General features: G+C 39.5%; 2 protein-coding genes across 5 annotated transcripts; both read left to right on the top strand.

The window, feature by feature from the left end:
* The first annotated feature begins 1,043 nt into the window (after positions 1 to 1,043).
* Positions 1,044 to 13,658, top strand: snrnp25 (small nuclear ribonucleoprotein 25). Of its 2 annotated transcripts, none has more exons than XM_053612267.1 (6): positions 1,044 to 1,594; positions 3,805 to 3,895; positions 4,910 to 5,015; positions 5,105 to 5,179; positions 10,655 to 10,720; positions 13,071 to 13,658. In XM_053612267.1, the coding sequence occupies exons 1-5, from the start codon at positions 1,373 to 1,375 to the stop codon at positions 10,710 to 10,712; spliced, it is 552 nt and encodes a 183-aa protein (XP_053468242.1). In that variant the 5' UTR covers positions 1,044 to 1,372; the 3' UTR covers positions 10,713 to 10,720; positions 13,071 to 13,658. The 2 variants fall into 2 exon arrangements, with proteins under 2 accessions (XP_053468242.1, XP_053468241.1); XM_053612266.1 differs by having other exon boundaries at positions 1,045 to 1,594; positions 13,075 to 13,658.
* Positions 13,659 to 13,680: 22 nt separating this feature from the next.
* Positions 13,681 to 18,859, top strand: LOC128600090 (cell death-inducing p53-target protein 1). Of its 3 annotated transcripts, none has more exons than XM_053612264.1 (5): positions 13,681 to 13,843; positions 14,019 to 14,138; positions 14,218 to 14,298; positions 16,942 to 17,089; positions 18,742 to 18,859. In XM_053612264.1, exons 1-5 carry the CDS (start codon positions 13,696 to 13,698, stop codon positions 18,848 to 18,850), a joined length of 606 nt encoding a protein of 201 aa, XP_053468239.1. In that variant the 5' UTR covers positions 13,681 to 13,695; the 3' UTR covers positions 18,851 to 18,859. The 3 variants fall into 3 exon arrangements, with proteins under 3 accessions (XP_053468239.1, XP_053468240.1, XP_053468238.1); XM_053612265.1 differs by having other exon boundaries at positions 14,016 to 14,129; XM_053612263.1 differs by having other exon boundaries at positions 14,016 to 14,138.
* Positions 18,860 to 19,740: the final 881 nt, after the last annotated feature.

Below are 19,740 nucleotides of genomic sequence, written 5' to 3'. Positions count from 1 at the left end.
AATATTGCTGAACTTTATTACAAAAATAAACAGTACTGACTGTACCAAGAAAATGTACTGTAGTTTTTAAAATTAAATGAATGTATAAAATTTATGAATTTATACATTCATATACAACCCTCGAGATTTTAGAAACTGAAGGCAACTGAAGAAGATCTAACTCAGGGGTTCTGAAACTTTTCCAGGGCAAGGCCCCCCAAATGGCATTAACATTTGACCGAGGCCCCCCTTTTGCAAGATGTCTTTAAAACACATTAAAAATACAGACTTCTGAATATATCCCCCTTTTTTTTATTATTAATAATTACATCTCACATCTTTACATTACATTACATTAGGAATTGATTGTGTGTGTGTGTGTGGTTGTCTGAGAGTGAGAATTTATTTTTCCACACCAAATTGTTGAGGACCCCCGGGCGTCCCCTGGCGGCCAACACTTTGAAAACCACTGATCTAACTCAAAGTCATGTTCATGAAATAGTTTGAGAAGACTTTTGCTTTGTGACATGCAATAGTTGTATGCAATATTTTTGCTAAACACTTTGCATTAAAGCTGAAAGTATCCAAGGAGGTGGATAAAAAGTTTCAAAGATTTGAACATGATTTCATATTAATATTAACATTAACAGTAGAGTACAGCTCTAACAAACACCTCATCTATTTTTATCTAGTTATTGTAAAGGATAAACAGAGTCTGTATGAATTAGAAGATTTCCGTTAAGCGCTTTAGGTAACTTTTAAAAAAAATTCTTTTTAGTCTTTACTTTTAGACGCCAAAACATATACAATAGCTTTTAGAATAATATATTTGTATACGTTTTTATTTTATTTTTTTAAATAGAGGGACCGTATATTCAGTACTCCAACGACATCTTTAAAGAGGAGCACCTCTGACTTCCTCCATTTTGTGGATGAATCACAAATGACTGTGTGTTGGACAGAAAGTCTGCGTTGTGTGCACTAGAAGCCGCTCGTTCACACCCTACTTAGTGCACTTACACAGGAAGGACTGAGCAGTTTTAACTCCAGCCGAGGATTCATGGTCTTGTTGTTGTAATCATAGCGGAACTCTGCAAAGCGGAACTACTTAACTGGTGTGTGTTTGTAGAGACGAATCGGTTAGTGTTTCGAGCTGCAAGAGGACTTTGTGATTTAAAAAGTATTCACCCACGAATACTAAAATTGAAATGTATGACTTGCTGCTGTAGTAGTTGTGTGGTGCATAAGCGTTTGATTTTGTATTCTTATTTAGCTAACTTTATAAGCAAATCACAAACCGGACGTAGGTCCATCCTATCCATTCCCCCTGTACACGACCCACACTTAATAGGTCCACAACAGCATATCGAAAATTGGATATTCAGTGTGCGAAATGAGCAGCGAAATAAAGGCGGAGGAGACAGAAATAAAAGGTGTGCACGAGACTGAAATGGAAGTCAAAAATATGGAGGAGGAAACCGTAAAACAGGAAGAAGAAGAAGAAGAAGAAGAGGAGGATGAGGAGGCACTTCCACATTCTGAATTTTTGGATATTTTTCAGGAAGGCTTGGCTCTGATTGTACAGGACCCTCTATTATGTGATCTACCGATTCAGGTTGGTTATTTTCACACATGGCCTTTACAACAAACTCTCTTAACAACATAAACATCAACATTAATAATAATAATAATAATAATAATAATAATGGTATAATTAAACTGATAGATATTTTCATTTTGGTGTTAAAACTGTAAAATTGCCCAAACTAACAAACCCCCGTCTCTCTCTCTGCCTCTGCGTCTCTCTCTCTTTGCCTCTGTGTCTCTCCCCCTCTCTCTTTCTCTCTCTCTCTGCCTCTGTCTCTCTCCCGCTCTCTTTCTCTCTCTCTGCCTGTGTCTCTCTCCCTCTCTCTCTCTCTCTCTGCCTCTGCGTCTCTCTCTGCCTCTGCGTCTCTCTCTCTCTCTCTCTGCCTCTGCGTCTCTCTCTCTCTCTCTCTGCGTCTCTCTCTCTCTCTGCCTCTGTCTCTCTCTCTCTCTACCTCTGTGTCTCTCTCCCTCTCTCTCTCTCTGCCTCTGCGTCTCTCTCTCTCTCTCTGCCTCTGCGTCTCTCTCTCTCTGCCTCTGTGTGTGTCTCTCTCTCTGCCTCTGCGTGTCTCTCTCTCTCTCTCTCTCTCTGCCTCTGCGTCTCTCTCTCTCTCTGCCTCTGCGTCTCTCTCTCTCTCTGCCTCTGCGTCTCTCTCTCTCTCTCTGCGTCTCTCTCTCTCTACCTCTGCGTCTCTCTCTCTCTGCCTCGCGTCTCTCTCTCTGCCTCTGCGTCTCTCTCTCTCTCTCTGCCTCGCGTCTCTCTCTGCGTCTCTCTCTCTCTGCCTCAGCGTCTCTCTCTCTCTCTCTGCGTCTCTCTCTCTCGCTGCCTCTGCGTCTCTCTCTCTCGCTGCCTCTGCGTCTCTCTCTCTCTCTGCCTCTGTGTGTCTCTCTCTCTCTCTCTCTGCGTCTCTCTCTCTCTCTGCCTCTGTGTGTCTCTCTCTCTCTGCCTCTGTCTCTCTCTCTCTCTCTCTGCCTCTGCGTCTCTCTCTCTCTCTCTGCCTCTCTCTCTCTCTGCCTCTCTCTCTCTGCCTCTCTCTCTCTCTCTCTCTCTCTGCCTCTGTCTCTCTCTCTCTCTCTGCCTCTGTCTCTCTCTCTCTCTGCCTCTGTCTCTCTCTCTCTCTGCCTCTGTGTCTCTCTCTCTCTCTCTCTCTGCCTCTGCGTCTCTCTCTCTCTCTCTGCCTCTGCGTCTCTCTCTCTCTCTCTGCCTCTGCGTCTCTCTCTCTCTCTCTCTCTCTCTCTCTCTCGCTCTCTCTCTCTCTGCCTCTGCGTCTCTCTCTCTCTCTCTCTGCCTCTCCGTCTCTGTCTCTCTGCCTCTGCGTCTCTCTCTCTCTCTCTGCCTCTGCGTCTCTCTCTCTCTCTCTACCTCTGCGTCTCTCTCTCTCTGCCTCGCGTCTCTCTCTCTGCCTCTGCGTCTCTCTCTCTCTCTCTGCCTCGCGTCTCTCTCTGCGTCTCTCTCTCTCTGCCTCAGCGTCTCTCTCTCTCTCTCTGCGTCTCTCTCTCTCGCTGCCTCTGCGTCTCTCTCTCTCGCTGCCTCTGCGTCTCTCTCTCTCTCTGCCTCTGTGTGTCTCTCTCTCTCTCTCTGCGTCTCTCTCTCTCTCTGCCTCTGTGTGTCTCTCTCTCTCTGCCTCTGTCTCTCTCTCTCTCTCTCTCTCTGCCTCTGCGTCTCTCTCTCTCTCTGCCTCTCTCTCTCTCTGCCTCTCTCTCTCTGCCTCTCTCTCTCTCTCTCTCTCTCTCTGCCTCTGTCTCTCTCTCTCTCTCTGCCTCTGTCTCTCTCTCTCTCTCTGCCTCTGTCTCTCTCTCTCTCTGCCTCTGTGTCTCTCTCTCTCTCTCTCTGCCTCTGCGTCTCTCTCTCTCTCTCTGCCTCTGCGTCTCTCTCTCTCTCTCTGCCTCTGCGTCTCTCTCTCTCTCTCTCTCTCTCTCGCTCTCTCTCTCTCTGCCTCTGCGTCTCTCTCTCTCTCTCTCTGCCTCTCCGTCTCTGTCTCTCTGCCTCTGCGTCTCTCTCTCTCTCTGCCTCTGCGTCTCTCTCTCTCTCTCTCTGCCTCTGTGTCTCTCTCTCTCTGCCGCTGTCTCTCTCTCTCTCTGCCTCTGTGTCTCTCTCTCGCTGCCTCTGCGTCTCTCTCTCTCTCTCTCTCTCTCTCTGCCTCTATGTCTCTCTCTCTGCCTCTGCGTCTCTCTCTCTCTCTCTCTCTCTCTCTGTCTGTCTGTCTCTCTGTCTGTCTCTCTGTCTCTGTCTCTCTCTAGGTCACATTGGAGGAGGTGAATTCTCAGGTAGCTCTGGAGTATGGCCAGGCTATGACCGTGCGTGTGTGTAAAGCTGATGGAGAGGTCATGCGTAAGTTCTTCTTAATTCTTAGTCAGCGTAATCCATTTCTCTTTTGTCTGTATTAAGAAATAAGTGGACAGCCCTTGGCAAACTACAACACTGAACCATTGTATGAACCAGTACGTGGTTCCATACTGTCTGTGTTACTTGTTTTTGCCCCTTGTGTATTTTAAAATAATACATTTCCAAACATATATTTTAATGTGGTTTATTTTTTTTGCATATTCTAATCAAAGGTATCGGTACCCACACAATTAACACGTTTGCCTTGCATCTCCGGGATTGGAGGTCCGAATCTTGGCTCCGCCCTGTGTGTGTGGAGTTTGCATGTTCTCCTCATGGCATTTCCAAATTGTCTGTAGTGTGTGAATGTGTGTGTGTGATTTTTCCCTGCGATGGGTTGGCACCCTGGAGGGTGTTCCCTGGGATAGGCTCCAGGCTCCCCACGACCTTGTGTAGGATAAGTGGTATGGATAATCTTGGTCCACTTCTCCATGTAGAACATTTCAAGCTCCTTCATATTTTTATATGTAGGTTTGCAGGCACTTCTGCAATTCAGTTCAGATGATATGTTACCAGTAGGGTTCAAGTCCAGAGATGGAGATGATTAATTATGTAGATTTTTCCTGAAATCATTTCTGTTGATTTGGATGTATACCATATGGGGAAAAAAATTTGCAACACCTGACCATTACACCCATATGTAGCCATAAGCTGGAAGCACACAATTGTATAGGATGTCTTTGTGTGCTGTAGCATTACAGTTTCCCTTCAGTGGAATTAAGAGGCCCAAACCTGTTCCAGCATGACAATGCCCCTGTGCACAAAGCAAGTTCCATGAAGACATGGAGTCCTGCACAAAGCCCTGACCTGACCCTACTACAGAGGCTGGGACTCATGGCCTCTGTATTTAAAATAAATAAATAAAATAAAATCCTGTCTATAGCTTTGGTCCTTTGTCCAACATGCTGTGCAGTTTTATTGACTGAGTGGAATGATCAGTGATCATTTCTTCTACTTCAGCGATCGTGGTGGTGCAGTCTGCTACTGTGCTGGATCTGAAGAAGGCCATTCAACGCTACTTGGAGCTGAAGCAGCAGCGTGAGGGTGGCATCAAACACATCAGCTGGTAGGGCAGTGAATTATATTTTCTTTTAAATGCCTTACAGATTTTGGGACTACAAGGACTGTGTGAATATTCCGAAATTAATCTTTCAGGAGATACGTGTGGCGAACGTTTCACTTGGTCTTTAACGGGGAAAGGTTAGAGGACGACAAAAAGAAGCTGAAAGAGTAAGTGCCAAGAAGTGCTTTTTAATAATGTCACAATCTAAACATTTATGTCAAAAAGAGTACTGATTATCCATTTGGTGTTCAGAGGCATGCAGACAGATAGATCACTTTATTAATCTTAGAGGGAAATTTGGCCATTACAGCAGCACAGAGAGTTAGAAGAATACTAAAAGTAATTTAACATTATAAATGAAATAAAATAATAAATATATAAAAAGAATACAGTGTGAGAGTGATGTGTAGTGCAGTGGTGTGTAAACATTGTAGATATAAGCAGCAGACTTGAGTGGAATTAAAGTGGCAGTTCAGTGCAACGCTGTAAACAGTGATAAAATAAATAGGGATATACAGTGCCCTCCACTAATATTGGCACCCTTGGTAAATATGAGCAAAGAAGGCTGTACAAAATTGTCTTTATTGTTTAACTTTTTGATCTTTTGTTCAAAACATTCACTCTGCCCTCATGGATATCAAACAATTGCAAACACAACACAGGTTTATCCAAAAAATCTTTGTTAAATATAGGTGTGCAACAATTATTGACACCCCTATGAATTCATATGAGAAAAATATATATGAAGTATATTCCCATTGATATTTTAAACTTTTTTTAGTACACCTGGGTGAATAGGAACAGGAAATTGTTTAACCATGACTTCCTGTTTCACAGCGGTATAAATATGAGGTAACACCACTGATATATAACTGGATAGCTCATGCCGCCATCTTTGTGTTCCCTAACATTCTGAACTCACTATGGTTCGTAATCAGTGATCTTTCTCTCTCTCTCTCTCTCTCTCTCTCTCTCTCTCTCTCTCTCTCTGTGTATGTGTATGTACACGTGTGTGTGTGTGTGTGTGTGTGTGTGTATATATATTAGTAAATTGGCTACCAGAGTACTTCTGGTGGCTTAGTCCCTTAGTCAAACATGACAATAGGTAAGACCAACGAATATAGCTGTTATGTGTGGCAAAAGGTTGTTGAGCTTCACAAAATGGGAAGTGACTAAGAAAATAGCAGAAGCATTGAAAATGCCCATTTCCACCATCAGGGAAATAATTAAGAAGTTCTAATTAACTGGAAATGTTATGAATCAACCTGGAATTGGACGTGTGTCTATATTGTCTCAACACACTGTGACGAGGATGGTGGTTCGAATGGCCAAAAAATCATCAAAGATCACAGCTGGAGAATTGCAGAAGTTAGTTGCGTCTTGGGATCAGAAGTCTCCAAAATTACAATCTGAAGTCACCTACATCACCACAAGTTGTTTGGAAGGGTTTCAAGAAAAGAGCCTCTACTCTCATCCAAAAACAAACTCAAGAGTCTTCAGTTTGCCAGACACTACTGGAACTTCAAATGGGATCGGGATCGGGTTCTATGGTCAGATGAAACCAAAATAGAGCTTTGTGGCAATAAACACCAGAGGTGGTTTTGGAGCACACAGAGAGGTAGTGATATGGAAAAGTACCTCATGCCCATGCTTAAATATGGTGGTGGCTCTTTAATGTTTTTGGGCTGTTTTTTTCTGCCAGGGGACCTGGATATTTTGTTAGGTTACATGGCATCATGGACTCTATCAAATATCAACAGATATTAAATGAAAACCTGACTGCCTCTGCCAGAAAGCTTAAAATGGGCTGTGGTTGGATCTTCCAGTAGGACAGTGATTCAAAACATACATCAAAATCACAAAAATGGTTTACTGTCCACAAAATCAAGGTCCTGCCATGACCATCCCAGTCCCCTGACTTGAAAACCATAGAAAACCTGTGGGGTGAACTGAAGAGGAGAGTCCACCAGCATGGACCTTGAAATTTGAAGTATCTGGAGAGTTTCTGTATGGAGGAATAGTCTCAGATTCCTTGTCATGTATTCTCCAACCTCATCAGGCATTATAGGAGAATACTCAGAGCTGTTATTTTGGCAAAGGGAGGTAGCACAAAGTATTGACTAAAATGGTGCCAATAATTGTTGCACACCTATATGTAACAAAGATTTTTTTTTTTTAATCTTTTTGAAATTTTGTTCTGTTTGCAGTTGTTTGATATCCATGAGAGCAGAGTATTTTAGTGAATTTTCTTAACAGAAGATCAAAAGTTTAAACAATAAAGACAATTTTTTTCACAGCCTTTGCTCATATTTACAAAGTGTGCCAATATTAGTGGAGGGCAGTGTACAGTGTTGTATAGAGTGAATATGAGAAAAGGAACTTGAATCTTATTTCTGTACATTGTGTACTCATGAAGATGGCTTTGACCACAGTTTTGCTATGATAGATTTAGGACTGCAATTACCACACAAACAGTTTTGCACGCAAGTCTCCATCAGTGAACAGTAGACAAGTTCAACAAAACAGACTTCATGTAAAAACTGTAAGGAATATCCTGGTTACACAAGTGCACTATTTAACCATGTAATACGCATTTATAGAAGGTATTTATTTATAACCGTATTATCTGTTGTCACCCAGATGAGTATGGGTTCCCTTTTAAGTCTGGTTCCTCTCAAAGTTTCTTCCTCTTCATGTCGTCTCAGGGAGTTTTTCCTCACCATTGTCACCTCTGGCTTGCTCATTAGTGATAAATTCATACATTTAAAATTTATATCCTGAATGTATATATTTCTGTAAAGCTGCTTTGTGACAATGTCCATTGTTACAAGCACTATTCAAATAAAACTGAATTGAACTGTAGTTTGGTCAGTCCTTGGTCATGTCTAGACCAGTCATCTGAGACACCTCCATAGCTGCTGTGAGAATTATCATTGGCTGGAATGTTCAAATGAAGTGCACCTGTGAGATGAAAGTATTGAAGCTTTCCAACCAGATGTGTTGAAAAATTGTTCATTTCTTGAGGTTTCGGGTCAACACCGGAGTCCTCTAGTGGTCAAAATATTATAGCCCTGTGCACCATGTAAAACTGCTCTGTGTGTGTGAAAAAAGAAATAAACAGTAGATATAAGGATAAGGGTCTGTCTATGTCCTGCAAGACTACAAACCATGCTGATTACAAGGAACGCCCATTACAAAAGAACACCTACTAGCAAATCACTCTACACAGCATTCCCATGTCTTCTCAAAGATAGGTGTGTGAATTTCATCAACAATTGTCAATAATTGTACCTTATATATCTTCTATAAATATTTCTGTAATGGGGAATAACACAATTTTCTGGCTGGTTCCATTGCAAACTAGCTATTGACTGCAACTTGTACTTTTCCAACACTGTACTGTCGCCAACAACAACCCGTGAATCATATTGGGTATTCTGGCTTTATATAGAATACTTCAAGCATCCTGCCAAAATTAAAACCTTTCTTGAAGCAGTCAACAAATGAGGCTTTAATTCAGCATCATTACAGGAAAACAGCACAAGCATTGATGCAGAGTTTCATCGTAAAGTGCCCTGATTTCTCGACACACACTTGTAAGCTCCAAAACCCAGCGCAACATCACTAGAGTCTACCATCATGTCTTCCAAGTAGATAAAAAAAATGTGGAAAGACTCTCGCAGGTGCACTTGCTTTATGGACACTACAGCCAATGATATCATCTTACATCGTAAGTGGACGGATTGGATGTGATTGGTCTAGACCACTTGTTTGTGTATGATAAGTGTACGTATGTAAATATATTTGTCTGTACATTCAGGTTTGTATTTGCAATGTCATGTACCACAGATTATATTTACAAGTGCACTCTTTACATTTCATGAAGTACAAATTAGTTTAAGGTGTTCAGCTTTTGTATTTTACAAATTGTTTTTATATAATATGAATCGTGTTCAAATTCACAGATTAATGGCATTAAAATGGCCTCAAGACCATGGGTCACACCTACAATCATGTGAAAAAATAAGTACACCCTTTGGAAATGGATAATTAGATGAGCAAATATTTAATCATCTTTGAAACAGTGGCTATTAATGAAGTTGATATACTTGAACAAAACCACAAGGTAAAATAACTTTTTCAATCATTTATTCAAGAGAAATATCAAAAAGATGTTATATTGTTCTGTGGAAAAAGTATGTACACCTTTGGCCTCAGAAGCTAGCATTGCCCCTTTAGCAGAAATAACTTCTTGTAGGCGTTTTGGATAATTGTCCATCAGGCTTGCTGGAATTTTTGACCACTCTTCCGTGCAATATTCTTTCAGTTACAAGATGTTTGCGGGTTTTTTTTGCATGTACTGCCTGTTTCAAATCCCCTCACAACATTTCAATGGGATTCAAATCCGGGCTTTGGCTCGGCCATTCCATAACCCCCCCATTTGTTCTTTTTGAGCCATTCCTTGGTGGACTTGCTAGTGTGCTTAGGATCATTATCCTGTTGAAAGGTCCACTTTCGCTTCAACTTTCAGACAGATGGCCTCACATTATCTTCACGCACTCTTTGCTACGGTGCAGAATTCATAGTTGAATCAATGCTGTCCAGTCCCTGAGGCAGCGAAGCAACCACAAACCATAACATTTCCATCACCGTGCTTCACAGTTGGTATGAGGCGCTTCTCCTGAAAAGCTGTCTTTGGTCTACCCAAACAGTCTGCTGTTACTATGGCCAGATAACTCTATCTTTAATTCGTCTGTCCAGAGCACACTATTCCAAATGGCCTGGTCTTTGCCTATATGCTCATTGACAGACTGTAGTCTTGCAAAGGCTTTTTCATGCCTCCCATGCAGGTGAAATTTGAGCAATCTCTTTCTGATAGTAGAAGCACTTTGACACCAACAGTTGCAAGATCCTTCTAGCAGATCCTGTAATGAAATTGTGGGGTTCCTGGGGTTCCTTCTTTTTGCATCAGACAGTCTGCTATTGGGCTGAATTTTCTTTAGAAAAGTCGTTTGAAATCTGTGCTGCTTGTAGATTATTTTCCTTATAGTGGAATGATGTATTTCAAATAATTTGGAGATCTCTTTAAATCCCTTGCCAGACTCCTAGGCATCCACAACCTTTTTTCTGAAGGCCTTACAGAACTCTTTAGATCTTGGCATGATGACACCACACACCTCGATAGCAAAGGGAACACCAGACACTAGATATGACAGGGATATAAATAAGACAGGTTCCACCTGCACTCCCTAAGCAGGTTCTAATCACTGGTACCTAACCTTGATTCTAACTTTATGGATTTGAAGGTGTGATAAATGTAGGGACGTACTTACTTTTTCCATGTGACTGATCTGTTTTTGTTAATTTAAAATGTGAAAATTACTATGAAATGTCAATTTTAAGTGTCATTTGATAGGGTGTATCAACTTTTTGAAACAGTACCTATTAATAGAGGATCAAATGTTTGCTTGTCCAAATATGTAAAAAACAAAAAAAACCAAACAAAATAAACAATTTCCATGGAGTGTATGTATTTTTTCACATGACTGTAAAACATATGCAGATTTATTCTTCTTAGAGTTAGTATATCAGTCTCTTGTATAATTCCTTGTATTATTTTCCTCTTATGTTTCTGCCATCAGCTATGGAATCAGAAACAGGGATGAAGTGACCTTCATGAAGAAACTGAGGAAGAAATGAACATACTTGTAAGATTGCTTTTGTTCCTTACAATTTTCTCTTTCATTACAATCTATCTATCTAGCTATCTGTCTGTCTATCTATCTATCTAATGTGTGTGTGTATGTATGTATGCATGTATGTGTGTGTGTGTATATATATATATATATATATATATATATATATATATATATATATATAGTAAATGAGCAAAGAAGGCTGTGAAAAATTGTCTTTCTGCTCTCATGGATATCAAACAATTGCAAATAAAACAGTTTTATAAAAAAAATCTTTGTGTGTATATATATATATATATATATATATATATATATATATATATATATATATATATAATATATATAATATATATATATATATATATAATATATATATATATATATATATATATATATATATATATATAAAATATAAATATACACACACACACACACACAGGTCCATATATATTTGGACACTGACACAAGTTTTGTTATTTTAGCTGTTTACCAAAACATATTCAAGTTAGAGTTAAATAATAAATATGGGCTTAAAGTGCAGTCTCTCATCTTTAATTTAAATGTATTCACATCCACATTGGAGGAAGGGTTTAGGAATTACAGCTCTTTAATATGTAGCACCCTCTTTTTCAAGGGACCAAAAGTAATTGGACATTTGACTCAAAAGCTGTTTCATGGACGGGTATGGGCTATTCCTTTGTTATTTTTCTCATCAGTTAATCAGCCTGGAGTTGATTCCAAGTCTGGCATTCGCATTTGTAAGCTGTCGCTGTGAACCCACAGTATGCGGTCAAAGGAGCTCTCAATGCAAGTGAAAGAGTCCATCATTAGGCTGCAAAAAAATAAAAAACCCATCAGAGAGATAGCAGGAACATTAGGAGTGGCCAAATCAACAGTTTTTGGTACATTCTGAGAAAAAAAGAACGCACTGATGAGCTCTGCAATGCAAAAAGGTCTGAATGTCAATGGAGGACAACAGTGATGGATGATCGAAGATCATAAAGAAGATGGTAAAGAAAAACCCCTTCACAACATCCAGCAAAGTGAAGAACACTCTCCAGGAGGTAGGCATATCATTATCCAAGTCTACTATAAAGAGAAGACTTCACGAGAGCAAATACAGAGTCTCAAGAATAGAAAGGCCAAAAAACATCTAAAAAAATAAAAAAAAAACAACCCAGCCCAGCTCTGGAAAAGCATTCTTTAGACGGATGAAACGAAGATCAACCTGTACCAGAATGATGGGAAGAAAATATTGTAGAGAAGGCTTGGAATGGCTCATGATCCGAAGCATACCACATAATCTGTAAAACACGGTGGAGGAAGTGTGATGGCATGGGCATGCATGGCTTTCATTGGCACTGGGGCATTAGTGTTTATTGATGATGTGACAGAGGATAGAAGCAGCTGAATTCTGAAGTGTATGGGAATACATTGTCTGCTCAGATTCAGCCAAATTCAGTGAAGTCAATTGGACGGCGCTTCACTTTACAGATGGACAATGACCTAAAACATATTGCAAAAGCAACCCAGGAGTTTTTTAAAGGAAAGAAGTGGAATATTCTGCAATGGCCGTCAGTCACCTGATCTCAACCCCATTGAGCATGCCTTTATGCCTTTCACTTGCTGAAGACAAAACGTAAGGCAGAAAGACCCACGAACATACAACAACTGAAGACAACTGCAGTAAAGGCCTGACAAAGCATCACAAAAGAGGAAACCCAGTGTTAGGTGATGTCCATGGGTTCCAGACTTCAAGCAGTCATTGCCTGCAACAGATTCTCGACAAAGTAGTAAAAATGAACATTTCTTTTATGATTACGTTAATCTGTCCAATTATATTTGACTCCCTGAAATAAGGGAACTGTGTATAAAAATGGTTGCAATTCCTGAACGTTTCATATGGTATTTTTGTTCAACCCTTGAATTAAAGCTGAAAGTCTGCAGTTCAATTACATCTCAGTTGTTTAATTTCAAATCCATTGTGGTGGCGTATAGAGCCAAAATTCTGAAAATAGTGTCACTGTCCAAACTGCAGACCTAACTCTCTCTGTGTGTGCGCGCGTGTGCATATATATGTATAAAATGTCTGTTATGCCCACGTTGAGTGTTTATTTTTGTTTGTTTTGTTTTGTTTTTTACATTCAATATTCAAAATGTGTATCGTGAGAGGGACAGCGAGCTTTTGTGATATAATTAGAAACCATTAAATTTGCATAAATACACAACATAATGGGGAATACACAGCCATATTATCATCTATTGTTATACACTATATTCTACAGGCTAAAGTGAATTATGAACACACTTTTTGCACTTTTTGTTCCAGTTACTCTTTCTTTGCACTTTTTGTTCGTTTTCGATAGATTTACCCACAGCATCCGCCATCTAGACGACTCAGCTGATCTAGGAATATGCATACTGACATTTAACCACATCTTTTAAATATGTGGACCTTGTTCCTGGTGCCATGACACAACATTTCCCAGTCTAACGTTTCCTCAGTAAAGAGTCACATTGGAGAGCCGCATTTCTGACTATAACCGCCTTCAGGAGCTTTATTTTATAAGGAAGTACATTTTCAAATACATTTCTATTTTTTTGTACTGTTGAATCCGAATCATTCCTTGGACCATGGACCAAATCTTTTTAAGGTGCCTTTGAAGCTTCTGAGGTTGAGTACTCATTTCTATTTGTACATAAGTGTTTTTTTTCCTATTAAAACTCCATCTTGTTTGTGTTTACGTTTGTTGCTGTTTTTTCCCTCAAAATTGTTGATTAGATGCTCAAAAACATCTCATTGAGCTAGTTTGACTCTCATTCAGCTGTCAGTCGTTCCAATTGGCTTTATTTGACGTTTTTGGTTAATATGGCAGCTGGTTTGCAATGCTGATTATAAGCAGAGTCAGCATCACATTTCGTAAGTGTGAGAAAGCGAGACAGAGTCGAGGATAGAGAATAGTTGCGTCTCCTTCTTGGCATACATCATGGCTGCAACGTTGAAACAGCAGAAGCTACAGAGGATCAATGAAGAGCTGCACAAGCTAACACTACACAGAGATCAGCTCAACAACAGACTTCGTTTACTGGCTTTGCTGAAGGAATTCCGGCAGAATGCTGGCTACCATGTGGAAGGTCAGGACATTTACTTTGCTGATTCCGTTATTTAAATAATAATAATAATGATAATAATAATAATAATAATACATGTTCAAGAGAAATATAACTAGCAACTGAAATAACTGAAGTAGCGCTTGTTTTAGTTGGTTTGATTGACATACAAATTTTTTTTGGTAAAATTTATTAGCAGTAGATGAACCTACTGAGAACGACGAGTATGAACGGATACAGGAGGAACTCAAGGAACTTTCAGAAAGGAAATTAGCACTACAGGCTTTACAAGAAACTCTGGAAGGAACAAGTAAAAGTTGTATGTTTTGTCATGTGTATATACTTGATATCTCCACTACTGATTTCACATCTTACAACATTTTTATTTGGTTTTATAGGTGATACTTTTAGCACACCACAAAAATATGACCCTTTGGGTAATGAGATATTTATAGTGGAGAGACCGCCGTCCTATCCAGGTCAGAATGCTGGTTTTATTACACCACACATTCTACAGTATTTCATTCAGTGTTCATTCTTATACAGCTTTTTAAAAAATCTTCATGTAGCTATTTTAACTAATCATATTTTTGTCTGAGTGTGCACATTTGTCGAACTGTAACTAAATTACACGACTAACTCAACTGTACATAGTGGAATAAATACTTCTGTGTTTAAGGTTTTTTGTACATATAGTGCAGCCTCCATTTCAAAGTACAGCACATATAGACAACCACGTGAAGCACAGCTTGTGTAGAGACAGTTATACACTTTATAAGATTTTTAGATCCAGATTGCAACCAATCAGCAGGACATTTTAAAAAGATCTGTAAGTTTAATTTCTCAAAACAAATGTATAACCCATTCCTGCACAAATGCTCCTGCGTTTGCATTAATATTGTCCTTACAATGTATTTTTGGTCCCATTTTCTCAAACCAATATTGTTTTTGTCTCTTCAGTTAAATTTCAAAATGCTTTGTCAACAAGAAAGTGTTTTTATTTATTTATTTATTTTTTTAAAAACTTCTCCTGCAAAGCTAGTTTCTGTGATACAAGGTACACTCTATGGCCAAAAGTATGTAGACACCAATATGAGCTTGTTGGACAATCCATTCCAAAACTATGGGCATTAATATAAAGTTGGCCTTCACTCTTCTGAGAAGGTGTTTCAATTCATCCCATTGGGGTTGAGGTAAGGGCTTTGTGCAGGACCCTCAAGTTCTTCCACATCCAACTCATCAAATCATGTCTTTATGGACCTCGCTTTTGTGCACAGGGGCGTTGTCATGCTGGAACAAGAGGTTCTTCCCCAAACTGTTGCTACAAAGCTGGATGCAAACAATTGTCTAAAATGTCTCTGTATGTTGTAAGAGGCCCAAAACCCTGAAAAACAACCCCAGACCATTATCATCCCTCCTCCACCACACTATACTGTTGGCATGTCCCACATAAACCATCAGAATGACATCTTTCACTACGCACTCCCTTCTCACTATACTATCTACTTTCCCTGACACAATTTACTTTTCCCTATCACCTGGTGCACTGTAAATAAATTTCACCTTGCACCTACGTGCTACTGTGCGTTGAGCCATGATTTCACACATTTTGTGTCCCCATGAGCCTTCAACATGAATCTCCAGCATACCTGCTGGATCACAGCATGATTTTATGCATTGCACTGCTGCCAGACGATTGGCTGAGTAAATGAATGTGTAGGCATTGTCACGATACGACGTATGAAGCATGGGTCTTTTAGTTCCCCGTTCAGCTCTTAGCTAGTTGTGTAGTTGTGCTGTTGGGGTCATGTTGCTCTCTGTAGCATCCCTAGATGTGTTTTTGAATTGTGCGTCCTCCTCCACTGAGTAGAGTCTCATTTCAGCCGGGAAAGGCTGCCTGATGCAGCAGAGAGACCCTTACAGTCAGTCCATACAGGATTTTGTTGAGTTTTTTGTGATTGTCACCCAAAAATGCTTGATTTTGCTGTGGCTTTTAAAAAAAATTGTGATTCAATTTGCTGAGTGCTTTTTTTTGTGGAAAATTGGTGAAATTGCAATTGTAAACAGTGATGTTTGTTGGTAAATGAGACCTTTTTAGCTGTACTCCTGTTCGACGCACGTGAATCGAAGAGGGCTTTGGCCGAATGTGTGTTCCACATTCCAAATCTGCGGGAATTATAAAAATCGCTTTAAAAATTTGCTTTAATTTCTGAGATTGCAAAATCATGAGATTCTGGAGGGACTGAATAGTGCTCTTATTTGGGGCAGATTCAACACGGTCACGTTTCGGCTCCCATACACCAGACCTTAAATATTATCCTGCTTGCAGATGACTGCAGCCGTCACTGTTTCCACGAGCTAACACGCTAGCTGCTTACCTAACAGCGTGTTTAGGAGAAGTGTTTCTTTTTTAAATCCCTGTAGCCTCTCCTGATTCGAGTTTAACAGGAAGATACTTTTTCAGAGGGTGGAGTGTGGGCTTGATTAAGCTTAAATATTTATTTCACCTCATGTAATCTAAGGTGTATTTATGTTGAATCCATTGTCTGATTTGTGCAAGTCAACAACCATGTGTCATGTGGATTTTCCTGTGGTAATAGATGCCAGAGGTGTTTAACTTCATAGATATAACCCAGAGAAAACAGGATGTGGTTAAAGGCAGTGACTTCTTCAAAGCAAATGAAAATGTTTTGAAGAATGAGTTTTTCAAGTTAGTTTACAGTGCACTAAAATATTCCATAGGGATGTTGAAAATTTTATTTCTAGAGAGAATTTATTTATTTAAAAAAAAATGAGTGATGTTTTCCCCCCTCATATTGTTTAAGTGGTAAATTTCTAGTTTCCAATCGTATTTCTTTTAATGAAAGGTGCCATTACTTCTGGAGGGTACGGTATCTCTATTGCACTGAGATCTCCCAAGAGCATCAAGGGCTTTTGCTTTCAAGCATGAATTCATATTCTGCTGAACTCCATCTCCATGGGTTTTTGAGACTAGTGTACACATTTAGTGTATGTTAATGCCACTTAATTCATTGGTATGGTGAGTATTTTCCCCTCCCCCAGTATGTCTCAAAGTGAAGTGTGTGTGTGTGTGTGTGTGTGTGTGTGTGTGTGTGTTTCAGCTCCTCAGGTGATTTCAGATATAGAGAAACTACCACGACATCCTTCACAAATACAGTGTCCTTACTGTGAACAGTACATTACTACAGAGGTGAGCACAGTGATTGGGAACACCACCTGGCTCGTGTGCCTGGTGTCCACCTTCATTGGGTGAGTATCATTATAGGTGTTAAGTGTTTTCTTCTAATACTGTACGTATAATCTTTTCACATGCAAAAAGAACAAGCATATTCTAACAGATTACATACATAAAAAGCAATGCACTCCTCACAGAGGGCATTAGGATGCAAAACAAATATGACCTATAGCTATAAGTTCCTCTGTAGTTAGTACACGGATATTATCAAAAAGTAAATCTTGTTAAAAAGAAAAAAACAACAGCAGCATTTTCAAATTTAAACCCCCACAACCTGATACATCGGAGAGCAAATGTCCTGTTACAGAGAACAAGATAAACTTATAGAGCCAACTAATCCATCTACAATAGCACACACATCTTCAGTTATTACACTACATGTATAGTTTCTGTGTAACTACCAGTCCCTCCAGGGTTCTCGATTTTCTGATCGCAGAACTGAACACAAAATCAAAGAAACGCCACGATATTTGAAGGAGCTTGCAGATTTTCAAAATTACCACAGATTTTCCACAGATTTGAGCCAAGACAAGTCATGTGACATCACATTCAGCCAAAGCCCTCTTTGTTTCATGTTGAACATGAGTACAGCTAAAAGGTCTCATTTACCAGTTATCTCATCTCAATCTCATTACAATTTTGCCAATTCAAGCAGTTTTACACAAAAAAAGGCACAAAAATATCTGAACTACTGACGTATTAGAGCAGTGGTTCTCAAGTAGGGGGGTCACGAGAGAAACTCTCTCAGTCTTTTGAAATGTTACTGGGAAACGCATTTGAACAACGAGTGAACGCTCCATTTCAGTCTCGCATAGTTCAGCAATAAAAATGGACATTTCTCAATCCATCTACTTCTGCTAAACAATCTCAAATTGCATACTTATGTACTAGACTGTTACTGAGTACTAACACTACCTGGTTTTCCTGTTAATGTTAGCGTTTCAATTTTTAAAAACCTCTTCAAACCTAACTAAAGCTGCGTTCTGTGTACCAGTCTTCTGTATTTTCTAGATTAGTAAATACTTTTGAGTGTAAGGTCAGAGTTTTTGACTTAACACGCAGTTCATAACAACAATCACGATCACAGAGGAAAGTTTAAAGAGAAACAGGGCTCTCTGAGAGTCAGAGTGTATAACATCACTGTGCATAGCATTTTACAGTCCGACTCGGAAACCTGATGGACAGGGATCTGTTTTTCTGATTGCTCTGACGTGCAATCTGGTGAATATTGCTTTCAGATCTTCTGGATATACATAAGATACACAGAGAGTGTGTGAACAATGTTGCTTGCGTTGCTGCTGCTTCTGTACACGCATGTAAAGTCATGACCGCTTGACATTCGGGCCGTATCACAGCACCCTGGCATGGATTACTCGCTATAACAAGACAATATTATTTTAGTCACTTATGTTACAAGTGTATGTTTATAATATAATAAAATGTTAAAATGTTACAGCAGTCCTATTATGAATCTGGGGAAAAAAAGTGGTCAAGGCATGGGTCACAGAAAATCAATGATGTCCATTCGTCGTAAAAGTTTGAGGAGCCCTGTATTAAATACTCTTAATATAAAGCAGGGCTGGTGTCTCAGATGACGCTGTTTTGATAATAGATCTTTTACTAATTACGTAGACATGTGTCTTACATTGTTGGTTTCCTCATTTAGCTGCGTAGCTGGCTGCTGCCTCATCCCCTTCTGCATCAGCACTTTCAAAGATGTAGTGCACAAATGCCCGAAGTGTCGCAGTCACATTCACACGTGCACCAAATTGTAAGGAAAAAGCAACGCTAGAAAGGAGAAAGCCTTTTCCAGGGATCTAGGAGTCTGCTTTCTGACTAGCTGCATGAAGGTGTGCCTGTGTGCTCCACTGCTCTCCGTGAAAAAAAAATCACAGAACACATGTTCTAATATCGGAGACTGTGAATAAAACCAGTCCGTTCTGATTGTACACAGGACACAGACATTTTATTGACACACAAGGCTATATGTATAATAAAGTTATGTACAATGTTAAATTCAAGCCTCATTATCTACACTGGCACATGGCATGTTGGAAAAAATAAAGAGAATATTTTCATGTGCAAAATAAAAAAAAGTTACAAAATCAGACTGTAATTGGAAAGCAGAACTAAAACTGAACTTGAGTACCCTATTTTCCAGTATATACAGTATACACTAGCATTTATGCAACATGAGTTTGTTCCATTAAAATAAAACCTAAAAACATGTTTTATGATTTAGTGGTGGTGACACTCCACTGGTGTCTGGTCAAGAATGAAACCTGCCTCAAGTTAAACCAGTTCCTAATATAACCTGCTCATTATAGTACATAATAGATCTTTGTGGACTTTCACCTGATGACTCTATCTTGTGCAAGCCAATTTTGCTATTATCTATTGCCTATAAATTATTACACAGCTGTTTTACTCTGGTGAATTCAGAGCATATTCATATTTTTTCAAACTGTACTTTCTTTTGCATTTTTGTACTTTAATGTTGCTGATTGTGTGATGAAGGCAGGTACAATTCACCAGTAAACACATCAAAGAAACACTTGGTCTCTGTCTGCTGAACTCTAACTGCATTGTGTTGAAATGATCTCCTTGTTGAACTTTGTGATCAGAGGGATGACAAGTAACAGTCAAAGCTAATGTCTGAATGAAC

The sequence above is a fragment of the Ictalurus furcatus genome, chromosome 24 (genome assembly GCF_023375685.1).
Source record: "Ictalurus furcatus strain D&B chromosome 24, Billie_1.0, whole genome shotgun sequence".
In the NCBI taxonomy this organism is placed as follows: Eukaryota; Metazoa; Chordata; class Actinopteri; order Siluriformes; family Ictaluridae; genus Ictalurus; species Ictalurus furcatus.
This window is presented reverse-complemented; position numbering and strand designations above follow the sequence as displayed.